The following is a 22,345-nucleotide window of genomic DNA, read 5'->3' as shown; positions in this document are numbered from 1 at the left end:
TCGATTGTGCTGGTCCCCTGCACAGCCAGCATGGGCAGCCAGCACATCTGCCCCAGGCTGCTTCTCCTCCTGCCCCCAAATCAGCCCTGTGTGCAGCACAGGATGCAGCCTGGAGCTGTTGGACATGTGTCAAACCCTGTCCTGCCTGAGGGCTTGCATTCAGGCCTCTGCTTCCCATGCTGGTCACCTCTACATCCCTCTCTGCTGATGGCAGCTCTGTGCTCCATCCACCACCAGCTGCCCTCCACAGGATGGGTCCTTGTGGCACTGCCAGCACCGGGTGCCACTGTGGGAAGGGTGGCCAAGGGGTACAGAGCTACCTGCAGCAGGGTTAGGGGCCCCAGCTCACCTCAGCCGGCTTGAGATGGCACCATCACAACAGGAATTTGGGGGAAGGGGAAAGGGTCATGCTGGAGCATTTTTGTAGGAGTTCTATGGTCTCTGTCTTTTACATGGAGTCTTTCCAGGTTTCTTCCAGAGACAGGGAAAATTAAAGGTCCCAGGGCCTCTAGTCCTGCCACCTCCCTCTTGCCATCAATGGCATCCATGGCTTCAGCAGTTCTGGCCCCTCTGCCTCTCTACTTGAAGGTGTGACTGCTGAGGAGAAGACAAATCCCAGGCATGAAAAATCATTTATTCCCATAGAAATCCCTGGCAAGTGAAGGAGGAGGAGAGGGTTTAATTGTGAGCAACGTCAGAAAGATCAGAACCAACACTGTCTCATCCCTGACCAGTTCAGAGAAAACCTCTTGGCTGCTGGACCCACAGAAGAGGGGGAAAGCCAGCATTGAAGGCAGGGAAGATCTGACCCCACTGAAGTTCTAGGTGAGGGGCTGGCTCCTAGCTGAGGGATTTAAGAGTCCCTGAGCTCCCTGACATCATGGGCTTTTCCTCTCTTTGAGGTGAAAAGGCAAATGCAGCCTGGATGCAGAACTCGTGGTGACTCAGCGGGAGAGGTTGAAATCAGCTGAAATCTGGTTGCCATCCAAGAAGCCTGGGACAAGCTGTTAAAATGGATACACCAGGGATGGAGATGAATGTCAGTATGAGCAGACATTTCTCCAGCCCCTCAGCACCTGTTTGTAGGATGAGCTGCCTGTGGCCACTCCAAGGCACTCCGTGGCCCAGCAGGTAAAGATGCCCTGAAGCAGAGGGGTCTGTTGGCCACTGTGGCTGGCTGAGGGGTGATAAGGCTGAGCTCTGGGATGCCTGATTCAACCCAGGAGCTGAGGAACCAAGCCCACTGAGGTGATGGGGTCCTCAGCAGTTCTCCATGGGGATGTTTTGATAAGGGCCAGTTTTGGATGGTATGTCCTGTGCAGTTGCCCCAGGTAGCACGGGAATGGAGGCTGTTACATCCCTAGGTGTGGGAAAAAAAATCAGTTAAAGTGAATACAAAGAAATACAGAGGAAGGAACAGTGGCAGGATGGGCTTGCCCAGCTTGGAGACAAGCAGGATTCAACCCTTGCTCTGGGGCAGGCCAGGGCCCTCTGTCCTCACAGGACCAATTGTCCCAATTCAGGAAAATTCAAGTGATTCACAACTTCCTGCTCTGCCCCAAACAGCTGCCACCCTACACCTCCAGCGGGTGCATGGGATCATCATGACCCCAGTCATGGCCTTCACTCCTGGGTGATCCTTCTTGACTGTCACCATCTGCATTCCCTGGCAGGCTCAGACCATTATGGCCCTGCTGTGGGCACCCTCATTGCACAGGTCCTTCTTATCCTAGAACCACCTGGCAACCTTGAATGGGACCATCCTATCCTCAGGGGAGCCTGCATTCCCATGCCCCAGAGGACCCTCAGGTCCCTTGTCATCCGTGTTTTTGTTCCTGGATACTCCCAACCCCTTTGGTCTTCATGGCCCCACTCTCCAGGACTCCCTACATCCCTTGGCCACCAGTGGCTGTGTTCCAGATATCAGTGTTGTTCATAGGTCCCCTCTTGTCCCAGATCCTCCCCGAGCACCTTCCCCTGCTTTCAGGGGAGCCCAGACCTCTCGTGCATGGTCCATACCTGGGGCTCCCCAAGGCTCCCACTGTCCCCTGCTTCTGGGACTCCACGATCACAGGGACCTGTTGGACCTATTGGACATCACGGTCCCGCTCTGGGACCTAAAGGGTTCCCTACAGGGTGATGTGTGTGCTCGGCAGCCTCCATCCCCCGTCCAACCCCCCGCAGCCCCCAGTGCTCCATGACCCGCGTAACCCCCGGCAGCCTCCATCTCCCGTTCGCTCCCGCCTCCCCCAGCACCGTTGTTCTCCCGGTGCCCCCGTTCCCGATCCCGGCCCCGTCCCTCCCCTCCGGCCCCAGCGAGGGGAGGATCCGGCCGGCGGGGCCGTGCCCAGCCCAGCCCCTGCGCCGCCCCGCGCACCCCGCACCGGCACCGGCACCGGCACCGGCACCGGCACCGGCACCGGCTCCGCTCGCCCCCCGCGCCGGGGCCGCCGCCGCCTCCTCGCAGCCCGCCCCGCCCGCCGGGACCCGCCGCCCCGGCATGAAGGTGCTCCGGCACAAGATCGAGCTCCTGACAGGTACGGCCCGGCCGCCCGTGCCGGGAACGGGGGTTGTGAAACGAGGAGGGGCGATGCGGTGATGGGGCCGGGGGAAGGGAGAGCCTTCAGCCCCTGCCTAGGACACGGAGCTGCCCCCCACCCGCTCCGCCGCCTGCCTTTGCTCCCGCGGGTGTGGGCTGCCGGGGTAGGGTCCTTCTCGGGGTACGGGAGGTGATGCCTTGCTGCAGCGGGGAAAGCCCAGCCCGGTGGTGCTGGGGGAAGGGGGGACGGAGTCGGCAGCCTCCTGGCAAAGGGGGCCGCCCAGCAGAGAGCCGAGGGGTGGGGGTGCCCGGGGGATCGCTGGAGCATCCCTGCAGTGCCTCCCTGCTCCTCAGCCAGCCTCCCCTGGGAGTCTCCGCGCTGCCCCGAAGAATGCGCTGGGCTGGGAAGGAGGCTGCTCTTAGCAACAGCCACTGAGAGACAGCCTGAGGCCCCACAAAGCCCCCTGCTGCCACCGCCGCCCCCAGACCCTGGGCTACTCAGCCCATGCATCAGTGGCACCGTGTCCCCTGCCCCCTGGCCTGGCGGCTCTCGTGGTGTGGCTGCCCAGTCCTGCACCCCTCAGCTCGACCACACTGTTAGGCTGGTTAGTGGGGGCTGCTGGGGTGCAGACCTGTGTCCCTTATGGTGTTCCTCCTGCACCGGTGGGGTGGGATGTGGCCCAGGCTGTGTCACACTGGGGTTTTCTTTCACCCCATCATGGCTCCAGTGGTCCTGCTCGGGGGGCAATGCTGTGGGCACACGGCCGTGGCTCAGACTGAGCTGCAAGTTCCCTTCCTCCCTCTCCCAGCCTCACTGAAGGCTGCCTTGGCTTCGCTGCCTGGCAGGGGCCAGCCCTCACTTCTCCCAATTTGTCTGCCTGTCTGTTGCACACTGCTCAGTCAGCTCCAAGTATCCGTGCCAACATCCTGTGGGCGCCACATCCTTGCCAGGGCAGGACGCAGGTAGTCAGTGTGGGGACTCCTGTGAGACTGAGACAACATCTGGGGGATCCCTGCCCTGTGACCAAACACACTGCCAAGTGTGAAATGGAGCTCAAGCTTTGTTGTGATCATGATATAATAACAACAATAACAGCAACAACAATAATAATAATGCTGCTACAAGGTGGTTCTCCTCCAGTAAGCCAGCAGTGGGCTGCAGATCCTTGGGGAAGGTAAGCCAATGTGCCTGTTCCTGTCCCCATCTATATATGTAGTGCCAGGACCCTGGTGGGGCAGAGCACTATTCCCAGACAGAGCACTTATGTCCTGCTGGGTTTGGGACTGATTGGGAATTAGGGAAGAAACATGTCCTGGCTGTGCTTAGGAAACTGTGGCACCACACTGGGAAGGCAGAATGGGAGCAGAGATGGGTGTGTTTGGGGTGGTACCCTGGGAATGGGTGCTTGTTGAGGAGCATTGGGGTGAGCTGCAAAGAAAAGGGCTTGTTACTGGGCACATTACTCTGGCATAAGGCGGGAGTCAAGTTGTTTTGGCTAGACGTGGAGCTGTGGCTTCCTCACCAGCCCTCCACAGCAACAGTGGGCCAGTGGGGCTGGGTGAGACTGCCCACAGCCCCACAACCCCACAGCTGCACTGCCAGGAGCAGGGACGAGGGTTCCTGTGGGGTGGCATGGGAAGCAGAGCACCCAGGGAAGGTGGCAGCACAGCTGTGACCCTGCTCACAGGCTGTGGAACCCACGGCACTCCCTGACTTACTGATCCATCCTCTGTTCCCACAGTCAGCAGCACTTTAGGAGACTGTCCTGGGGACCCCTGTGCTGGGGATGCTGGTTGGTGCAGGGCTCTGTCACCTCCCTCCTGAGCCAGCGTTCCCCCCACCATGCAAGCAAGGTCACGGGGCCTTTCCTCATTGCTCAGCCACCCTCCCTCCCATATTAGCTGCTGGCTGTAATTAATAAAGGCATTCACCATACACTAAGTGCTGTTCCCAGCCACCCTGGGGCCGTGGCCACACGGTGGGTTGGTGTGCTCAGCGTGGGACGCTCCTGCTCTCTTCCAGACCCAGCTATCGGTGAGGCTGATTTTTCTCCTGTTTTTTCTCCCGGGGTTGTGGGGTTGCTTGGTTGGTGGCTCTGCAGGCTGTGTTGGCTCAGCTGTGCTGGTGGGCTGCAGGCCAGGGCTGTCCCTGTGCACAGAGCCATTTCCCCAGCAGCAGCAGCCCAGCCTGGAGCAGTACGCCTCTCATTTGTGCCTCTCCATGGGGCTGATAGCACCTCTTGACATCCCCTGGCCTGGTGGGACCCTCTGGGCAGGGGGTGACATGGACACTCCTGATACTGGGTGCCCTGGAATCTTGAGAGGCTTCGCAGTGTTGTTTCTCCCTCCAAACAGTTCTGGATTGTTGGATGGCTCCCAAGGAGCAAGATAAAGTGCCATGTCTGCAGAAAGCAGGCAGGTGGCACAGCCTGCTTGAGTTTTGAATGGAAAACCTGGTCAGAGGAGAAAAACCTGGCTTTGGAGGGGAGTTTATGACCAGCTCCTGTATTCCTGGTGGCCTTGCAATATTCGTGGCATTTCTTGGCCTTTCCACATCGTCAGCCTGGGCTGATCTAGGTTTGGAGGTGGACAAAGTGTAAAGCAGGCTCGGCCGAGGCTGTGTGGATGGAGCGGGTCTGTGTGTGCTGTGCTGCTTGTACAGCCCAGCCCAAACCATCCCTTTTCTGTCCAGGGAGATTGCACGGGGGGGGATACAGCTGAGGGGATGTGGGATCAGTGCTGGCCCATCTGGAGAAGCAACAACTTGTCTGAAGACTTGGCCCTGTGGAAAGGGTGAGAACAGAGGCTGCAAAGGCAATACCTGAGGTCTGGATCCTGCTCGAGCACAGATAATCCCCTGGCACTGGGATTTGCCAGTTACCCATCCCATTTAAACACGGGGGAGCCTGGATTGTTCCCTGTGTCCCCACGTCTTTCACCTTCTGTGTGCAGCCAGCTGCTGATCTCCTCGCTCTCTTTTGCTCTCTGAGTGGGCTTGTGCCTGGGGGTGTTTTTGGAGATGCCAGTGTTGGCTGGGGTCAGCAGCACCCTGTCTCACACCGCTGCTGAGTGGCAGCTCCATTGAGAAGTCTGTCCCTCCAAGTCCTGGGGCTGAGGCACTCACTGGCCAGCACCTGATTCACAGGCAAGGAGAAGACTTTGGGAGCAAAGGCTTCACATTTGGATTTCTCCCATCATTGCCATACAAACGTCAGGCTGTCTCTCTGCTCTCTTTCTGCGTGGAACATCCCTCTGCCTCCCAGCATGGCTGAGAAACATCACCCCTCATTCTGGCTGTGCAGGGAGATCTCCCTCTGTCCCATCCATACCTATCTGCAACCAAAAACCGGCCAAAAATTTGGATTTTCTATCTTTGACCGATGCTGAAAGTTGGGATGAGAATTTGGATGTTCTTGCTCTGGATTGGGTGCTTACTGAGGTGACCAGCATGGACAGATGAGGTTGGTCCCTCAGTTTGCCCAAGATCATGCCCTGGAGACAGGTTTGTCCTTAACTGGGAGAACTGGACCTGGGTAGGAGTGGGGAGCTGAGCTCATCTGGGCACTGTCTGCTCTGTGCCTGCTTCCAGCTTCCAGACGAGGGGCTCACTGCAGCCCCTGGGCAAGCTGAAGCACCAAGTCCCCATAGTAAGTGGGTGGAATGAAGCTGACTTGGGTCCCATCCCTATGGGAGGGAGACCCATGAGGCTCCGTGGGGCTGGGGCAAGAGACAGGACCTGCCCTGACGTGTCCCTTGCCCTGGGCAGGGCTGCTGCTGCAGGAGATGACCATGGCAGGGCTACACGAGCTGCGCTTCACCGAGGAGAAGCCGCTGCTGCGGGGACAGGATGCTGAGCTGGTGAGTTTGGTGACCACTCTGGCTCTGGCTCCTGCATGAGGGGCACCAGGATGCAGGAGCTTGGGAGGGGTTGTGTGCTGGTATTGGGTATTTATGTGGTACTCTGTGTGTGTGCTGGTTTTGGGTGCACATTTGTGGTCCTCAGTGTGTGTGTGTGGGTGGTGATGAGCCTGCATGGCTGAGCACAGGATGATGTGCGTGTGTGCAGATGTTGCACATCGTGCTAACACACACCTGTGTGTGCACACACGCAGGTAACACATGCACATGTGTGCACACGTGTGGGCATTGTGTCCCCTGCAGCCCTGGGGAGGGGGTGCCTGTGGTGTCAGAGGGCTTTGCAGGCTGGGTGGGAGGGCGCTGCAAAAGTGAGCGGTGTCTCTGTCCCTAATGGCTCCTTCTCATCCCAGGAGAACTCGGATGTCTTCCTCTCCACTGTGGACACAGACTGGAAGGTAGGACCAGCCATGGGAGGTGCTGCCCACCCCTGGGTTTCACATGGAACAGCAGCCTGTGCCTGGGGAAGGCTGTGGGGCACTGAGTGAACTCAGGGCTGTTCTGTCCCCTCTTCCATGGGGACGCAGTGCCTGGTCAGTGTCTGTGCACGGGGTTGCACATCCATCATAGCCCTTGTCAGGAGGGGATGGGGGGATGCTGCCAGGCATCTCTGTGCTGGCGCTCGGTTGTTACTGGTGGGCACTTGGCCATGGGCTGGGGACAAAACCTTTAAAACAGGCAATTTCTTCTCAGGAAGGGTGAGCTGCTTTTCCAGCCCCTCTACCATTGCCATGGCAATGGTTTCCCAGGCAATGCCAGCTCCCTGCTTACATAAGGATGTTTGAAAGCCTCTTTCTCTTTTGGAGGGCTGGGGCATTGCCCCCTATACCACCCACCTCTCTTGGAGAGTAGGGCCCCTCTGCTCCCTTGGCTGGCACCTGCCCATCTTGTACCTCCATTTGTGCTCTCCAGAGGAGCCCCATGATACAGCTCCAGGACTCATGGGAGCTCAGCTCGTGCCTGGCTCCCATGTTGGTCTGCATCACTCTCACACCTCTGCCCAGGCTCATCCTGCACCAGGCTCACTCTGTGGGGACCAGGGTGGTAGGGAGGGAGGGTAGTGGGGCTGCCAGCTTGCTGCCTATCCCTCTCCCAAAGTGTTCCCCTCCCAGGGGACACCAGTGATTGACTTCAGGCTGTGTGCTGTCACTTTGCCAGCAGTGGGACCATGGGGACAGTTGGCTTGGGTGTTGATGGCTGAGCCCTTGCAGGTATGGCACTGAAACAACAGCACCTATAAGGACAAAATAAATGTGGATTTCATTCATCCTGAGATAAGGGCAGGGGAGCACAGGTCCCTGTTTTAGCAGTGCCCAGAATTTTGGGGCTGGCCTGCTCAGTGTCTGTCACCCATGCAGGTGGGAAGGTGCAGCTGGTCAGGGAGCAAGGATGCTGGTGCTGGCTGCTGTGGTTCACAGAGTGGGAGGTACCTGATGGCCCTCTTGAAAGCCAGGAAATAATTAAAAAATGGCAGTGGTGAAAAGAAATGGTGCTCTCCCCACCAGCTCTAAAGCTGGTGATGTGCTGGGGCTGGCAGCAGCAGGGTGTGCAGGGCTGGGCTGCTCCTTGCTCTGCTTGCTCAGGGCTTCTGTTGGCCACTGGAGGGGAAACCAAACCTCCTGGTGTCACCAGTGAGAGTGAGGAGGGAGAGGGAGGTGAGGAGGGGAGGGAAGTGGCAGTGCAAGGCTGCCCAGAGCTCTCGGTAGCACCAGAGGCACCAGTACGGCTCTCACTCAGCTGTGCTGGGGCAGGGCTTGGTCGGCGTGCAGGCAATGTTAAAGAGCAATGACCCTCCCAGGACAATCGCTGCGTGTGGCAGGGGCTGGCCCAGGGTGGCACTGAACCATGTCCCTGGTGCTGCCCAAGTGGAGCAGTTCTGGACGGCAAATGCCACAGGGATGCACCTCCATCCCCTCGGGATCTAAAAAAGAAACTGGGCAATGATCAAGGCAGCTTTTCCCAAGCCAGCCAGACCCTGCATTGTCCCGGCTCCCCTCCAAGAGCCTCAGGGTAGGGATGGGATGAGTTTCCTGGGCTATGCCAGGGCAACCTCCTCCTTTTCCCCACTCTGACAATTGCAGGTTGGTGCAGTGCAAAGGCTGCCTGCCATTCCTTGGGGAGATCTTACCCCATTTTCTAGATTCACCTCCTTGGGAATAATTCAATCCAGCCCCCAGCTCAACTCTTCACTGTCCCCTGCTGCTCCCTAGAGCCAGTCATTGATGGGATGCTCAGGCCTGCCTGGGGCAGTGGGGGGGGCCACCAGCCAAAGTAAAGCCCTTGGGACAGAAGCCAAGGTGCAGGAGAGCTGGGGGCAGGTGCCCTGGGACCTGGGTGCCCTGCATCCTGCAGGAGGTCTGGGCCACCCGCCAGGCAAATGGGCTAGTAGCCAAGGTGGTGGTGATCCCATTCGATGCTATTCAAGCAGAGTCAGTCTTGCTCAGCCCTCCCATCTCCCTTGCAGCCCTTTTGCATTCACCTTGGCTCTTCCACCCCTTCTGTCTTCTATTTATCTACCTTCTGTCTTTTTTTGTCCCTGTGCATCTCTTGTTTTTTCCTGGGGACTGTGGCTGTCACGATCTTTGGCTCTACAGGCAGCAGGGCTGGGGAAAGCAAAAATGGCACCTGGAGTGCCAGGAACCACCGGGGAGCTGGGCTTCCCCATCACACACGGTCCTTCATTCACAGGGATGCCTCTTTCCAGGCCTGGGTCTGAGCTCCCCGCAGGACAAAGCAGTGCAGAGTGAAGCCTCTCTGGTGGAGGCAGCATCAATGCCATCCCTCTGCCCATCTGTCCTTTCTCCACATCCAGACCTTTTGTCTGTCCAGCCCTGACTTGTTTGTGGGACATGGCTTTCAGTGGGTTCCTGAAGGGCATTTAAGGGACTGTGAGACTCCTTCTCCATCCATGATTGCCCAGTTTTGTGCCGGTCATGCCGAGCTGGGCAGTGGTGCTGGGCTGGGCAGTGGGAGGCAGGGTGCAGGGGGAGGGCACCCAGAGACTGCTGGGGGGTTCTGGGGCTGTGGTGGCACGAGGCCTCATTGGAATCAGGGAAGAAATGGTCTGCCTGCACACATGTGCACATGGGAATTCTCACGTGTGTGTGTATGCACACAGCATGTGTCAGTCCAGGGAACAATCCAACCCCTTGGAGCTGCTGGATTATCTTTCCTCCTGCTTTATTTACGTGCCACTGGCAATGCCCAGGTCAGGGCTAAATCCTGCACATTTCCTGCGTGCCATCATCCCGCATGATGGTGGGATGAGTGTGCTGCTGGGTGAGGCAACACAGGTGTCTGGGCAGTGTTTACACGTGTACATGTGTGTGCCCCTCCGTGGACATGTCTGTGCCCCTCTGTGCACATGTGTACAAGGTTCTGCAGGTGTGCAGCTCGCTGTGCATCCATGAGCATTAGTGATGGCCATGGCATCTGTGCCAAGCACATGCAGCAGGTGTGCTCTTGGTATGCAGATGACCACAACATACATGTACGGGAACATGTGCTGACACACACACAGGGCCTGGCCCTGGGGGGTATGCACAAGCTTTTTGTGGGGTGCATGTACTTCGGTGTTGGTATGGTGTTAATTTTCCCAGTTTTTCCACTCACAGACAGGGTTTTGCCCGGCCCCTGTGTGTCTGTGTCCGTACGTGTCCCTGTGCATGTACATGTGGTGACGTGCACGTGGCAGAGTGCGCCTGCCGTGTTCTTCTCCTGTTTTTCAGTGTGTGCCCGTGTCCATCTGTGGCTGTGTGTGTGCTGCCTGCTGCCCGGGCATCGCTGCAGGGCCTTGGCCTGGGCGGCTGCGGGCTCAGCCGTGACTCTGTGTCCGTGTGCGGCTGGAGCCCGGTGTGTGCAGTGGGCTCTGTCCTGACCGTGCTGGGGCTGCTCCATGGGATACCAGTCCAGACACCCCGCCTGTCTCTGTCTGCCGAAGGAGGGAAGATGGAGAAGGTACCGCACGGTGCCAGGCGTTTTTTCTTCATAAACAAGGGTATTTGGGGCCAATTGGAGCATGAATAATTCCCGCGGCAGCCAATGGCTGAGTGCCGGCTCCATCGCGGCGCTCGCCTGCAATGGAGGCCAAACCTGCCGAGGGGGAAGGGCGAGGGAGGGCTTAGCGCAGGGCTGGGGCTCCGCTATAAATCGAGGCGAGGGGCTGAGCCAGCGCAGAGCTCAGCTTCGCCCCGGCGGCTGTGTTACCGTGCCCCACACCGGGACCTCCGGCTTGGCCCGCACTGCCTGAGCATCCTCGTCCGCCCAGTTCCTCACCATGCCGGAGTGCTGGGATGGGGTAGGTACCGCCGTTGCCGTGCTCGCTACCTTCGCTTCCCAGGTGTTTTCCTGCCCCAGTGTCTCTCCTGCTAGCCCAAGCTGGGCCTTTGCACCCAGCAGGGCTCGGCGTGGGGCAGGCAGGCATTGGGGCAGGGAGGACCCACTACTGGGGAGCCCTTCCTTCTCCCAGCCCTGCTGCCGCATCCCTGATGTGCTGCAGGTTTTGGGGACGCATTGTCCTTGAGCATGTCCTCCCGGAGCCCGGCAGAGATGCTGTGCCGAGGCTGAGGGTCAGCAGCTCTGGCCCGTGCTGGGGTTGTGTGCTGATGGGGGGCACACTGCCCCTTGCCCACCCCCTGGGCTACAGAGGGAGAAGGGTCTCTGGCTGTTTTGAAGCAACCCCTTGGTTGCTTTCTGGCCTCTGCAGTGATGGCAACACCCGATGGCAACAGGCTGGTGCAGAGGGGGTGAGTGAGGTGGGAGCACTGCAGCGGTGAGCAGGTAGCCTGGACATGGATGGGCTCTGTCAGGCACCTATGGGTGCTGGGAGCCCCATGCCGCTCCTCGCTGGGGTTGTGGGTTTTCTGTGCCACTCTCTCTTTGCTGCGTGCATCCCCTGCATCCCAAGCCTCTTCCCCCAGCGAGCATCCCTGCGGCAAAGGGCAGGGCTGTGGTACCCAGCAGTGCTGCAGAGGCTGCACCACAGGCAGGATGTGCTTGGCTTGGCAGGGGGCGGGGGGCAGGAGGGAGCAGTGCTAAGGATCGATCCACTACCTTGGGCATGTGATTTTGGGGTAGGATTGAAAGCTGAGCTGTTGGGGCTGTGATGGGTACCATCGGCATGGTGATGGCAAGGAGGCAGCCCTGTGCTCAGGATCAGACCACACAGATGCCTCCTGCTCTGTGACCTTGGGCCAGGCCCTTCCTCTGCCTCAGTCTCCCAGTCTGTTGTTGCAGAGGGATGTCACTGCTCATGGACTTCTGCCTGGTGCAACTGCAGGGGGTGGAGGGACAGCTGTGGATGAGGGCTGGGGTCAGGGTGCCCTTGGGAGCTAAGAGATGTCTCCACAGAGCCCTGGATCTGCCTTTGGGTGCCATGTTCCTCCAGGGGCAGCAGGTCTCAGTGAGGGGAGGCACTGCAGTGAGGAGACCCTGTCCCCAGGCGCTTCCTCCCACCCGAGGCCCGTGTCCTTCAGAGTCCTTGGTGGCGTGTAACCCGTGTGAGCATCCACGTACCTGCTCTCCTCCCACCAGCCCATCCATGGGGCTGCCAGTGCCAGCAGCGAGGACCGTGATGCTTGGGCACCCTGCCATCATCCCCTGCCATCATCCCCTGCCCTGCCCTGCTCAGCACATGATGCTCCTGCACCCACCAGATCCCAGCCTCGAGGTCACTGCTGCTGGACTGGCTGGCAGGCACGGGCATCTGGGGGGGACCTCTGGTCCCTTGTCCTTGGGCTGCACCTGGGCTCAGTTCCTCATGCTGGCTGGGAACAAGGGCCAGGATGTCAAGGCTGGAGCCCTCCTAGACAGGGAAAATGAGGCACGTGGTAGTTTTCGTCTCTCTATGGGGGCACTGCCATTTCAGACCAGGGGTTTTAAAGTTACTTTAGCTGTAATTTTGGGATCAGGTTGCAGCATTTCCTGTAGTGCTGCCCAGGGTCTGACCTCTGCTCATTTGTCCCAGATTGAATCTGCACCCAACTGGGCCATGCTGTGAACTCCTACCCTGTTGCCAAAATTTCCTCAGTCTCAAGCCCTTGAAGATCTCCTCTCCTGTCCTGTGGTCCACCTGTCCCATCCTATTATCCTCCTCTCTCAAACCCTCTTGGATCCATCCCTTGATACCATCCTGTGATCCCATCCTGTGATACGCACGTCCAATCCTATGTCCTATGGTCCTACCCAAAGTCTTCCCTTCCTGAGCTGATGGAGGCTGTGAGCATTTGTATGTGATTTGTCCTGCTTTCTACCCCCTCTGGGATGCCCAGAGCTAGTTTTTTTCCTGGGACAGCTGCTCCTCTTTCCTGTGTCTTCCCACGGGACCCATGTGGGGAAGCAGCAGTGAAGGGTGTGATGGTGGCACAGGAGAGGATGAAAGGCTGTCTTAGGGCAGGTGGGCATCACCCCATCTCTCCTCTTCCCCAGGAACATGACATTGAGACCCCCTACGGGCTGCTGCATGTGGTCATCCGGGGCTCTCCCAAGGGGAACCGCCCGGCCATCCTGACGTACCACGATGTGGGCCTCAACCGTGAGTGCTGCTCCTGGGCTGGGGGTGCAGGGCAGGCAGGGGTGAGCCCGAGGCTCCATGGGGTGCCAGGACATTGCCCCTGGCTCACCTCCTTTGCCTCTGCCCGTGGCTGCACTGGGTCCCCCCAGGCAGCTGAAAGCACCAGGGGAGTTCGGATGCTCAGCTGGACACAAAGCCCAGGCCAGGCACAGCCAGGAGTGCTTGGCCACCCCAGTGCTGGCTGCCTGCCTGCCCACACCAGGCAGGGATGGGACATGGGGGATGCTGGGCTGGTCCTCACTGCCGCCACCAGCCTGTTGGTATGCAGAGCATGGACCCAGCTGGCAGCAGGGCATAGTGGGGGACAAAAGACTGGGAATAGCAGGGAAGGAGGGACCCCGAGCTGGGGCTGTGGTGTGGAGATGCTGCAGTTTCTGTCAGCCTGCAGCCCTGGACCTGCACCCCAGAGCCCTGTCCCAGGCTGTGCCCTCCAGCTGAGCCAGGATGCCCAATTCCCTGTGAGTGGGGAGAAGCATCTCCCGCTCCGCTGGCGGCTGAGGCTGAGTCACTGACACACTACTGAGCTGTGTCACCATTGCAGCAGCTCTGGCTGCTCAGGCACACGTCATGCTGGCTGCAAAGGGCCTTACAACTGCCTCACCCCCACATTTTGGGAGGGATGTCCCATCACTGATGCCATGGGACAGGACCTGTCCAAGCCCAGGCAGTGTCTGTATCCCACTGCAATGGGGAGGTCTTGTCCATGGCAGCGCTGGGGATGTTTCTTCGACTCTTTCCAAGCAGGGAGATTTGCAGCTGCTCCTCAAATTTTATGTTTGCTTGAGCCCTTTCTGGGGATTTTGGACAGGGCTAATACCCCAGGCTGCTAATCCTGCTGCCCACTGGGTGGTCTTGCAGTCCTGGGCTTTGCGTTCCCCAGTCCCATCCTTCTGAGGCTCACCAATGAGGTCACCTCAAACTCCTCATTCTCCTGGCTGTGTCTGTCCATCCCCATGCCTCCTGACACCTGGAGGGATGCAGCCCTTGCTAACAGTAGCTGCGGTCCCTGCTGTAAGGACAAGGAGCCCGGAGGGAAGGGGATGTGATGGCTTTGGTGGCATGTCACCTCCTGGTTGAAGGGCAGTGGGAGGGTGGGCAGCTTCTGTCCATGCTCCCCTGGCCCACCAGGCCCTGGTGCCGGCGTGTTTGGTCTCTGATACCCCCCTGCCCTTTGACAGACAAGCTTTGTTTCAACACCTTCTTCAACTACGAGGACATGCAGGAGATCACGAAGCACTTTGTGGTGTGCCACGTGGACGCGCCGGGCCAGCAGGCAGGAGCCTCACAGTTCCCTCAGGGGTAGGTGCCAGCTTCAGGGGCTCACTGTGCCTGCTGGGATGTCACCCCCTGCCCCTTGGGTTGTTGCTGCCTGGCAGTTGTGCCCTGCCTGTGGGTCTTTCCAAACTGTGCCAAAGCCTGTGGCAGGCGAGTGGCCCAGGGCAGGCAGTAGGGTGATTTGCAGGTGGGTGGCATTTCCCTGCCCATTTCAGGCAGCCCAGCTGCCCTGTCCCAGACACCCTGCTCTGAACAGTTCCATAACCACCATCCTATGCCTCCCTGTGCCACAGGTACCAGTACCCATCCATGGACCAGCTGGCTGCTATGTTACCCAGCGTGGTGCAGCATTTCGGGTGAGTCAGCCTCTCTTCCACAGCTGCTGGCTGAGGGTCCTGGGCAGGCAGATGGGCAGAAGGCAAGGGTTTGGGGCTGGGGGAGTTGTCCCTGTAAACTGGCATCCTGTGAGGCCTCTTGCTGTGGGTGCAGGGGTGTCCTAGGGAAGATGTGTTGGAGCCCACTGTCCCCTCATATGGACCTCTCTGTATTTCCAGGTTCAAGTACGTGATTGGGATTGGTGTTGGGGCAGGAGCCTACGTGCTGGCCAAGTTTGCGGTGAGCCTGAGGTTGGGATGGGCTGGCCCTGAGTTGTTGCATGTACCTGCTGTCAGCCCAGGGCATGGGGAAGAGCAGGAGCTGATACCTCCAGGCAGTCTCTGCTGCTGCAAAGGCTCCTGGAGGGTTGGGGGACCCAGGATGGCAGTGCCATGGCCACGGTGGCTGGGCAGTCTCGCCACAGGTCTCCTGTTGCTCCCAGGACAGGGTCACATCAGCTCCATGCAATCCTGTGCAGTGGCTCTTGTGGGGGGCTGCCCAGGGCACATCTTCCCTCCCCTCTGAGCCTCTCCCCTCTTGCTCACTGCAGCTCATCTTCCCTGACCTGGTCGAAGGGCTGGTCCTTATGAACATCGACCCCAATGGCAAAGGCTGGATTGACTGGGCAGCTGCCAAGGTGGGCAGGGCCCCAACCCCTCCTCCCAGTCCTGGCGGCTTCCTGGGGCAGGAGGCAGCCACGGCAGTGCCATAACTCCCTGTGCTCCCTCTACAGCTCTCTGGCCTCACCAGCACGCTGCCGGACATTGTCCTGTCCCACCTGTTCAGCCAGGTAAGGGCTGTGCATCCTGCCAGGCCCCTGCCACCAGCTCCCCAGCCCAGCATCCAGCTGGGTCACCTGGGCTGTGCCCTGCCAGGTACCACAGTGCCACTGGACCCTTCCCATGCGCAGGGTTGGGGTTAGTCAAGCCCTGCCTGGTCTGAGGCTTAACCTTGATGAGTGTGTGACTCGTGCCCCTGTCCTGCCTGGGTGTGCTGCCTGCAGCAGCACTGTGCCCAGCTGCATTGCCCAGCATCCTCCTCCTCATCCCTGCTGGCTGGCATGGCATGGGCAAGACTGGGGGAGTAGAGTGTCCCCCCAGCACCTGCCCTGATCTCCATGCCCTGCTGGCACAGGAAGAGCTGATGAACAACACGGAGCTGGTGCAGAGTTACCGGCAGCAGATCGGCAGTGTGGTGAACCAGTTCAACCTCCAGCTGTTCCTCAACATGTACAACAGGTGAGTGCTCCAGGCAGCCCTGCTGCTGGGCTGTGTCCCTGTCTGTGCCAGGGCGAGGGGCTGCAGTGCTGCTGGGTGGCTCTGAGGTCACCATGGGAACCCAGACCCCTGCTGGGTGCTGTCATCACCCTCCAGTGCATGCAGGCAGCAGTGCAAAGTTGTCTGCCGCTGCTGCCTGGGCATGAGGGAGTGGTAGTACCTGTGCCAGAGCCTTGCCATGTCCCAGAGCCCACCACCGTGGCTACACATTGCCATGTCTTCTCCTGCACTAGGTGCTGGCACAGGCCTGGGAAAGGGGGCAGAGATGCTGTCCCATGCATGCAGGGTGTTGGGAGCCCTGGCACTCTGATGGGTGCTGCATCCCATGGCAGAGGTGGGCATGGCATCCTCCATGCACAAGGTGCCAGGACAGCGGGGCTGGGTGCTGCTTCTTGAGGCTGGCAGTGGCCTGATTCTTGTGCTATGGCATCGGTGGTGGCATCTGCCCATGGGCTCACACTGGCCTTCTTTCTCCTCCGTCAGCCGCAGGGACCTGGACATCAACCGGCCTGGGACTGTGCCCAATGCCAAGACGCTGCGGTAAGAGCCGTGCCAGCAAGTCATAGAGGGGTCCCGGGGCAGTGGAATTTGCCCAGGCCAAACCCTGACCAGGGCCCTCTATCCTCTCACTTCCAGCTGCCCCGTGATGCTGGTGGTCGGAGACAACGCGCCTGCTGAGGAGGGGGTGGTGAGTGACGGGGCAGCGCCTGCGGGGTGGCAGGCGGGCGATGCCCACGCACGGGCACGCACATGTTCCCTGCCTGCTCAGATGCATGGCAGCGCCCGGGAGTGGGAGCGTGCTTGTGTGCAAACCCACCTGCTCGTGTGGGCACCTGCGCACATGCAGCTGTGTGGGGTTGCCACACCTGGAAAACTTCCCCTTCTTCATACACCCAGATGTGCTCACACTGTGCACGCTCGGATGTGTCGGCACATGGGCACGCTCCCTGCTGGGCCACGTGCACCCACACAGCCTCTGGCACACACCCACAGCATTGTCCACCCTTGCACATCAGCCACAGGTACGGTGCAGGTGGCTGCATTTGTAGACAATGTGTAACTGCATGCACACAACTCTCCTCTGCCACGTGCCTGTGCACGTGGGCACATTTGTGTGCATGTACACATGGGTGTGACACAGAATGCCTCACCAGTCTCCTCACCTCCCGTTCCAGTCCCTATCCTTGCCCAGACTGATAGGAGGAAAGTCCCCTCTGTCCCATGGCAGGGGATGGTGGTCCTGCAGGCTCAGGGCTCACCTAGTGCCCTGTCTCCTCCTGGCTGAGGAGGGATTTGCCAGCTGGAATGCTGTGGGCCAGTGGTGGTATATGTGGACAACTTCTGCTTGGCTCCTGGCTTCCTAGGGTGCTAATATCATCTCTCCTGCCTACAGGTGGAGTGTAACTCCAAGCTGGATCCCACCAACACCACATTCCTGAAGGTAGGCTGGTGGCAAGGGGCAGCCGGGAGGTCCCTGCTGCCTATGAAGTGCCCCATTGCCTTCTGCCCCAGGGCTGCAGGGTGTCCCCATCTCCCCATTCCAGGTCTATCATGGCCCTTGGAGCTGGGGGTGTATGGGGAGAGCAGAGGGACCCCAGCAGTGGCATCCTGCCAGCGGGTACTGGGGGATGGTGGACAGTACAGGCACCCTCCCAAACTAAGCAGGACATTCTCTTTGCAGATGGCTGACTCCGGTGGGCTGCCCCAGGTCACACAGGTGAGCCCTCACAATTTCCCCAGTTAACTGGGGAAACTGGGCCCTAAGGCATGCATTGGTGCTGTCCTTGGCTGGGTGGGCATGGGCTGATGAGAGCATAGGGGTCTCACGCTGGGGCTGCCAGAAGCAGCTCAGAGCTGAGTGGGGATCTCGGCCTCGGTGCTGCCTCAGCTCAGCTCAGCCTGCTCTCTCCCTACAGCCAGGCAAGCTGACCGAAGCCTTCAAGTACTTCCTGCAAGGCATGGGCTACAGTGAGTGCCGGGGCTGGGCGTGGGGCTGGTGGGGGTTTGTGTGTGCTGATCTGCTGCAGGAGAGGAGCCTGGCACCTCTGCGTGTCTGTCCTCATGGAGAGCTGCACGTGCGTATGTGGCACTGTGTGTGCAGCTGTGGAAGGTGTCTGTCCGAGTGTCCGCAGGGGCGTGGGATGTACAGGCTCTGTGTGCACCCACACGTGTGTACAAGGGCTCTGTGTGTACATATGTGTGTGCCAGGCTCCCTGTGAAGGTGTGCACGTGTGTGTGCGTGTGTGGGCATGCATGAGCAGGGGCTGTGTGTGTGCAACAAAGACAAGCAGAGCCCACGTGCAGAAGTCTGTGTGCATGTGTGTGTGCACAGTTTATGACCAACCGTGTGCGTGTGTTTATACCTGTGTGTGCATGCATGCAGAAGTCCACGTGCACGTGGTGTGTGTTTGCAGGTCTGTTGCACGTGTGTGTCTCTGTGTGTGTGTGTGCAGTCTGTGTGCGCAGGGACAGCTCTGTGTGCAGGCACACGTGGGCTGGGCAGGGGCTCCTGGCCCAGCGGAGTGGCCAGCAGGGCTGACACTCTCTCTCTGCCCTCCCTGCCCTTCTCCTGCCCCTGCCAGTCACCCACCTGAAGGATCGGAGGCTGAGCGGAAGCACAGGTACCGCTCAGTGCTCGGCCCGTGCCCGCTGCTGCATGGTGCCTGCCTGGCCTGTGCCCTCGAGCTGCCTGGGCGCCTTCGGGAGCAGCCTGGGTGCAGGACCAGCCCTTCCCAGCCGGATGCCCACTGCCTCGCTCTGCTTTGCCTGAGATGGCACCCTGAGCCAGGGCTGGGGGCTGAGAAATGGCATTCAGACAATTCCCTCTCCATGCAGGCACAGCCTTGGCAATGTGCCCACTGTGCCCTCCTGTGACCACCGGCCATTCTGTCTGGGGGAGGGCGTCACCTTCCCTGCACACCCTGGGCAGCCAGGGGAGCTCCGATCCCAGCTCACTCCTTTCCTGGAGTGTGGTAGTTAGGGGTCCCCACTGCCTAATGCCCAGAGGTTGCATGCCCAGGAGTGAGCCCGGTGTGCAGCCTGCCACAGAGCACCCCTGCCCTGCTGTCCCTTACCAGCCTGGAGCTGCTCATGTTGTCACAGCACTGCTTGCTGCAAGCTTGTGCTCAGGCTCAGTTGCATCGGGGAGCAGGGCTGGTGGCAATGTTGGTTCAGGTCCCTCAGGATTTCAGAGGGATCTGAGCACCCTGGCTGTCTCTCTGTGCCCGTGCAGTGCCATCTGCCAGCATGACCCGCCTGGCACGCTCCCGCACGGCCTCCCTCACCAGCGCCAGCTCTGTGGACGGCACCCGCCCACGTGCCTGCACCCACTCGGAGAGCACCGAGGCCATGGGGCAGATCAACCACACTATGGAGGTATCGTGCTGAGGTCCACGCCCGCCGCCGACGTCTCCTTCAGAGCCATCTCCCATCCGTCAGCATCCCGCCAGCACCCACCCGCCCCGTGGACATCCTCCAGCAGGGCCCTCGCTTCTTTGGGGTCAATTTGTCTTCTTTGCCATTGGCCTCATCCCCTTGTCTGGTACAGGAGAAGGAGAGGGGCTTTATCCAGCAGTCACACATGGTTCTGCATTGGTCCTCGCCCTCCCTAGCATCGGCTTGGCCCCGGCTTGGGAGGGTGGGTGGCAGGGGGACAGCGCCAGGATGGGGTAGCAGGATCAGGGTGATGAGACGGGGACAGGATGTTGGGATGGGACGAGATGAAGGGATGGGACAGCACGTGGAGAGGACACAGGAGGTAGGTTGGTCTCCCAAGTTCAACTGGTGGCTGACAAAGTCAAAAGGAAGACAGGAACAGGGAGCAGCACTTACTGGGAGGTCACTGGTCTGTTCCTAGGGATGCAGTTTTCATTTCTGCCTGATGGCCTCTCTAGGGAGAACTAGCATGGGATCCCCCAGCACACCCAGGACCTGCTACCCCAGAGCTGGCTGAGCCTCGTGAGAAATCACATCCCAAACTGTCCCTTCGCCCTGGTCATGTACCCTGAGGGCTGCCCTGGGGCAAGTGAAGAGTGGTCAGCCCTACTCCAGAAGCTGTCAGGGCAGGAGGGTGGCAGGAGTGTCCCCCTGCCTCTGCCCATGCCCTCGCCTGTGGTGGCACTTCCTTTGTCCCTTGTTGCAAGAAGGACAATTACCGCCTGCCACCAAAAATGCACTGGGGAGGGGGGAATTGGCTGGCTTGGCCCCTGCCACACTGTCAGTTCCACTCCCAGCTCTTGGGCTGAGCCCTCCAGGGTCCAGAGGCCACTGTTTTTGGGGATGTCACACAGCAAATCCCACCTCAAGTTTTGCCACAACCGGTGGGTGTCATCACCGTGGAGCCATTAGCAATAAGACGAGACACTCCTCCCACCGTGTTCGGGAGCCCTCAGCACCCTCTGCCCCGCAGGGTGCCTCACTGCAAGGTGCTGGCAGTGTGGGGTGACCCCTGGGCTGTGGGGAGCACTCATGGTCTGGCTTTGCCCACACAGCTGGGCAGACCCCCCATGGCTCCCAAAACCACACCCCCCACCTCCAGCATTTTGCCTGTGCACTGAGTGGGGCGTCTCTCAAGGGCTTGGCTCCCCCCGGGCCGTGGGGCCCCATCTGGCCACCAACTCCAGGTGGCTCTTGCCTCTCACACTCGGCATGGAGAACCCTGTCATCACATAACCCCAATGATGGCCACACAGCCTCTGCTGCCAGAGCAGCAGTGCCCAGCCTCTCCTGTGCCCACTGTGAGGCACAGTAAGGATGGCCCTGGCTCTGGTGATGGGTGCTCAGGTCTCTGTAGGTGGTCCATGGGGGACCTGAGCAGGGAACCCACCAGGTGCCACCATCTAGGCGAGCAGAACCAGCCCGCTGGAAGCAGGTCCCACCCAGCCCCACAAAAACATTCTACCCCCCAGACCCCATCCCTGCTCCCCAGTGAAGGGCACAGAGGTCCCGGGGCTCCCAGCGGGTGTATGAGGGCTTTTGGCCCTGAGACCCGTGCCCCACCTGACCCTTCCCATAGTAAAAGGCCACCCCAAAACACCAGTGTCCCCCTTTGTCCCCCACTTTGTTCTGCTGTGTGCTTCCTTCTTGGTGTGACTCTGAAAGCTATGTAGCTCCTTTTTACGGTAGATACCGCTGCGATCTCTTGTTTTCTCAGCGTGTCCTTCCAGATGATATATATATATAAATACCTATACATAATATATATATAAGGGTTTGCCCAGTCCCTGACCTTTTTGGGTTCACTCCTCCTTGCGTTCTTGTCCAAGCAGTGCCGTGTGGTTTCCCTGGAGGTGGTGTGGCCGTGCTCGCCTTCAGTTCCTCACCTTAGTTTTGTTGGTTGGTTGGTTGGTTTTCCCTGGTGGTTTGTTCTTTTGATTTTTGTTGGTTTTCCTTTTTTTCCCAGTCACAGCGGAGTTTAACACATTTTCCTGTCTGAGTGCAGCCTGGTTTTGTCACAGCAGCATCGAGGCCGCAGCACTCATGAGACAGCAATATGTAAACCGGATTTAACTAACCTGTTGCTGTAGAGAGGAGTTACTGTGTTGGAAATAAACCAACAAACTAATAAAGATGTTAAGAACCTGCTGTGCTCTTTACAACGTGCTGCAGGGAAATGGGCCTGAGCCTACCTGGGGCCTGCCTGCAGAGAGCTGGCAGGCACAGAGGACAAGGGGGACACACCTTGGCCACCAACCCCACTAGTGATGCCTATGGAAGAGAGCCCAGGACCCCATGGTGCATATGGGGAAAAGCTGTGGGGTGCTTTGGCTTTGGGGTAGCCATAGGCAGGCTGCCCTATATGTCAGGAGTGGATGGAGCCTGGAAAGCTGCCGGTTGTAGCCCAATGAGGTTGGATCCAAGAGATGTCCACTGGGGAAGAAAAGATCTGTGGCTGCACAGCTCTGGGAATAAGCAGGGTGCTTGGGAGATCCAGCATCCCTGTCCACTGCCAGGACCCCTGTTTGTCTCCCCATCAAGGTCTGAGTGTCCTAGGCCATAGCCCTTTCCAAGTGCATGAAGTTCTTCCTGGAAAGGATCCTGTCCCTACATCCTAGTCCTCGTTCCTGCTCAAGTGTGTCAGTGTCTGCCTTGTGCTGGGTCGATCCAGACTGGTCCCAGTCCCTGAAGAGGGTCCCAGAGCCAAAGCATGGAGACAGTGTGGCTGTGTAGTCCACACTCATGGTTGCCTGGGGTGGGCAGAGAAAGCTTGGACACATGGGGAGGGAATGCACATGGCCAAGTCTGAGCCAAGGCATCGGCAGGCAGCCCAGGAGCCTTTCTTGGCTGGATTGGTTCTGCTGGTCAGGGTGAGCCTCATCTGGGGGATGGAGTACACTGCACACACCCTTACCACTGAAATGCACCCTTGTCACTGAAATGCAGTAATGCTGTATC

General features: G+C 59.3%; 1 protein-coding gene across 5 annotated transcripts; it reads left to right on the top strand.

The window, feature by feature from the left end:
• Window positions 1-2,436: 2,436 nt before the first annotated feature.
• On the top strand, window positions 2,437-21,535 carry NDRG4 (NDRG family member 4). Of its 5 annotated transcripts, XM_032121790.1 has the most exons (17): window positions 2,437-2,537; window positions 6,306-6,397; window positions 6,808-6,852; window positions 12,881-12,986; window positions 14,204-14,324; window positions 14,594-14,656; window positions 14,855-14,915; window positions 15,226-15,312; window positions 15,409-15,465; window positions 15,810-15,913; window positions 16,436-16,492; window positions 16,589-16,640; window positions 17,346-17,393; window positions 17,634-17,669; window positions 17,869-17,920; window positions 18,535-18,573; window positions 19,185-21,535. In XM_032121790.1, the coding sequence occupies exons 1-17, from the start codon at window positions 2,501-2,503 to the stop codon at window positions 19,337-19,339; spliced, it is 1,212 nt and encodes a 403-aa protein (XP_031977681.1). In that variant the 5' UTR covers window positions 2,437-2,500; the 3' UTR covers window positions 19,340-21,535. The 5 variants fall into 5 exon arrangements, with proteins under 5 accessions (XP_031977681.1, XP_031977684.1, XP_031977682.1 ...); XM_032121793.1 differs by lacking the exon at window positions 18,535-18,573 and having other exon boundaries at window positions 2,438-2,537; XM_032121791.1 differs by lacking the exons at window positions 2,437-2,537; window positions 18,535-18,573 and adding an exon at window positions 4,494-4,574.
• Window positions 21,536-22,345: the final 810 nt, after the last annotated feature.

The sequence above is a fragment of the Corvus moneduloides genome, chromosome 12 (assembly GCF_009650955.1).
Source record: "Corvus moneduloides isolate bCorMon1 chromosome 12, bCorMon1.pri, whole genome shotgun sequence".
Classification (NCBI taxonomy): Eukaryota; Metazoa; Chordata; class Aves; order Passeriformes; family Corvidae; genus Corvus; species Corvus moneduloides.
Note: the sequence above shows the minus strand (reverse complement) of the source record. Positions and strands in the feature narration are given on the sequence as shown.

Excerpts from the sequence above, each read along its gene's own strand:
- NDRG4 (XM_032121790.1), top strand. The coding sequence starts at position 2,501 with ATGAAGGTGCTCCGGCACAAGATCGAGCTCCTGACAG. Across the intron at positions 16,493-16,588 it reads CCCAATGCCAAGACGCTGCG|CTGCCCCGTGATGCTGGTGG; the intron begins GTAAGAGCCGTG and ends TCTCACTTCCAG. Across the intron at positions 17,394-17,633 it reads CCAACACCACATTCCTGAAG|ATGGCTGACTCCGGTGGGCT; the intron begins GTAGGCTGGTGG and ends TTCTCTTTGCAG.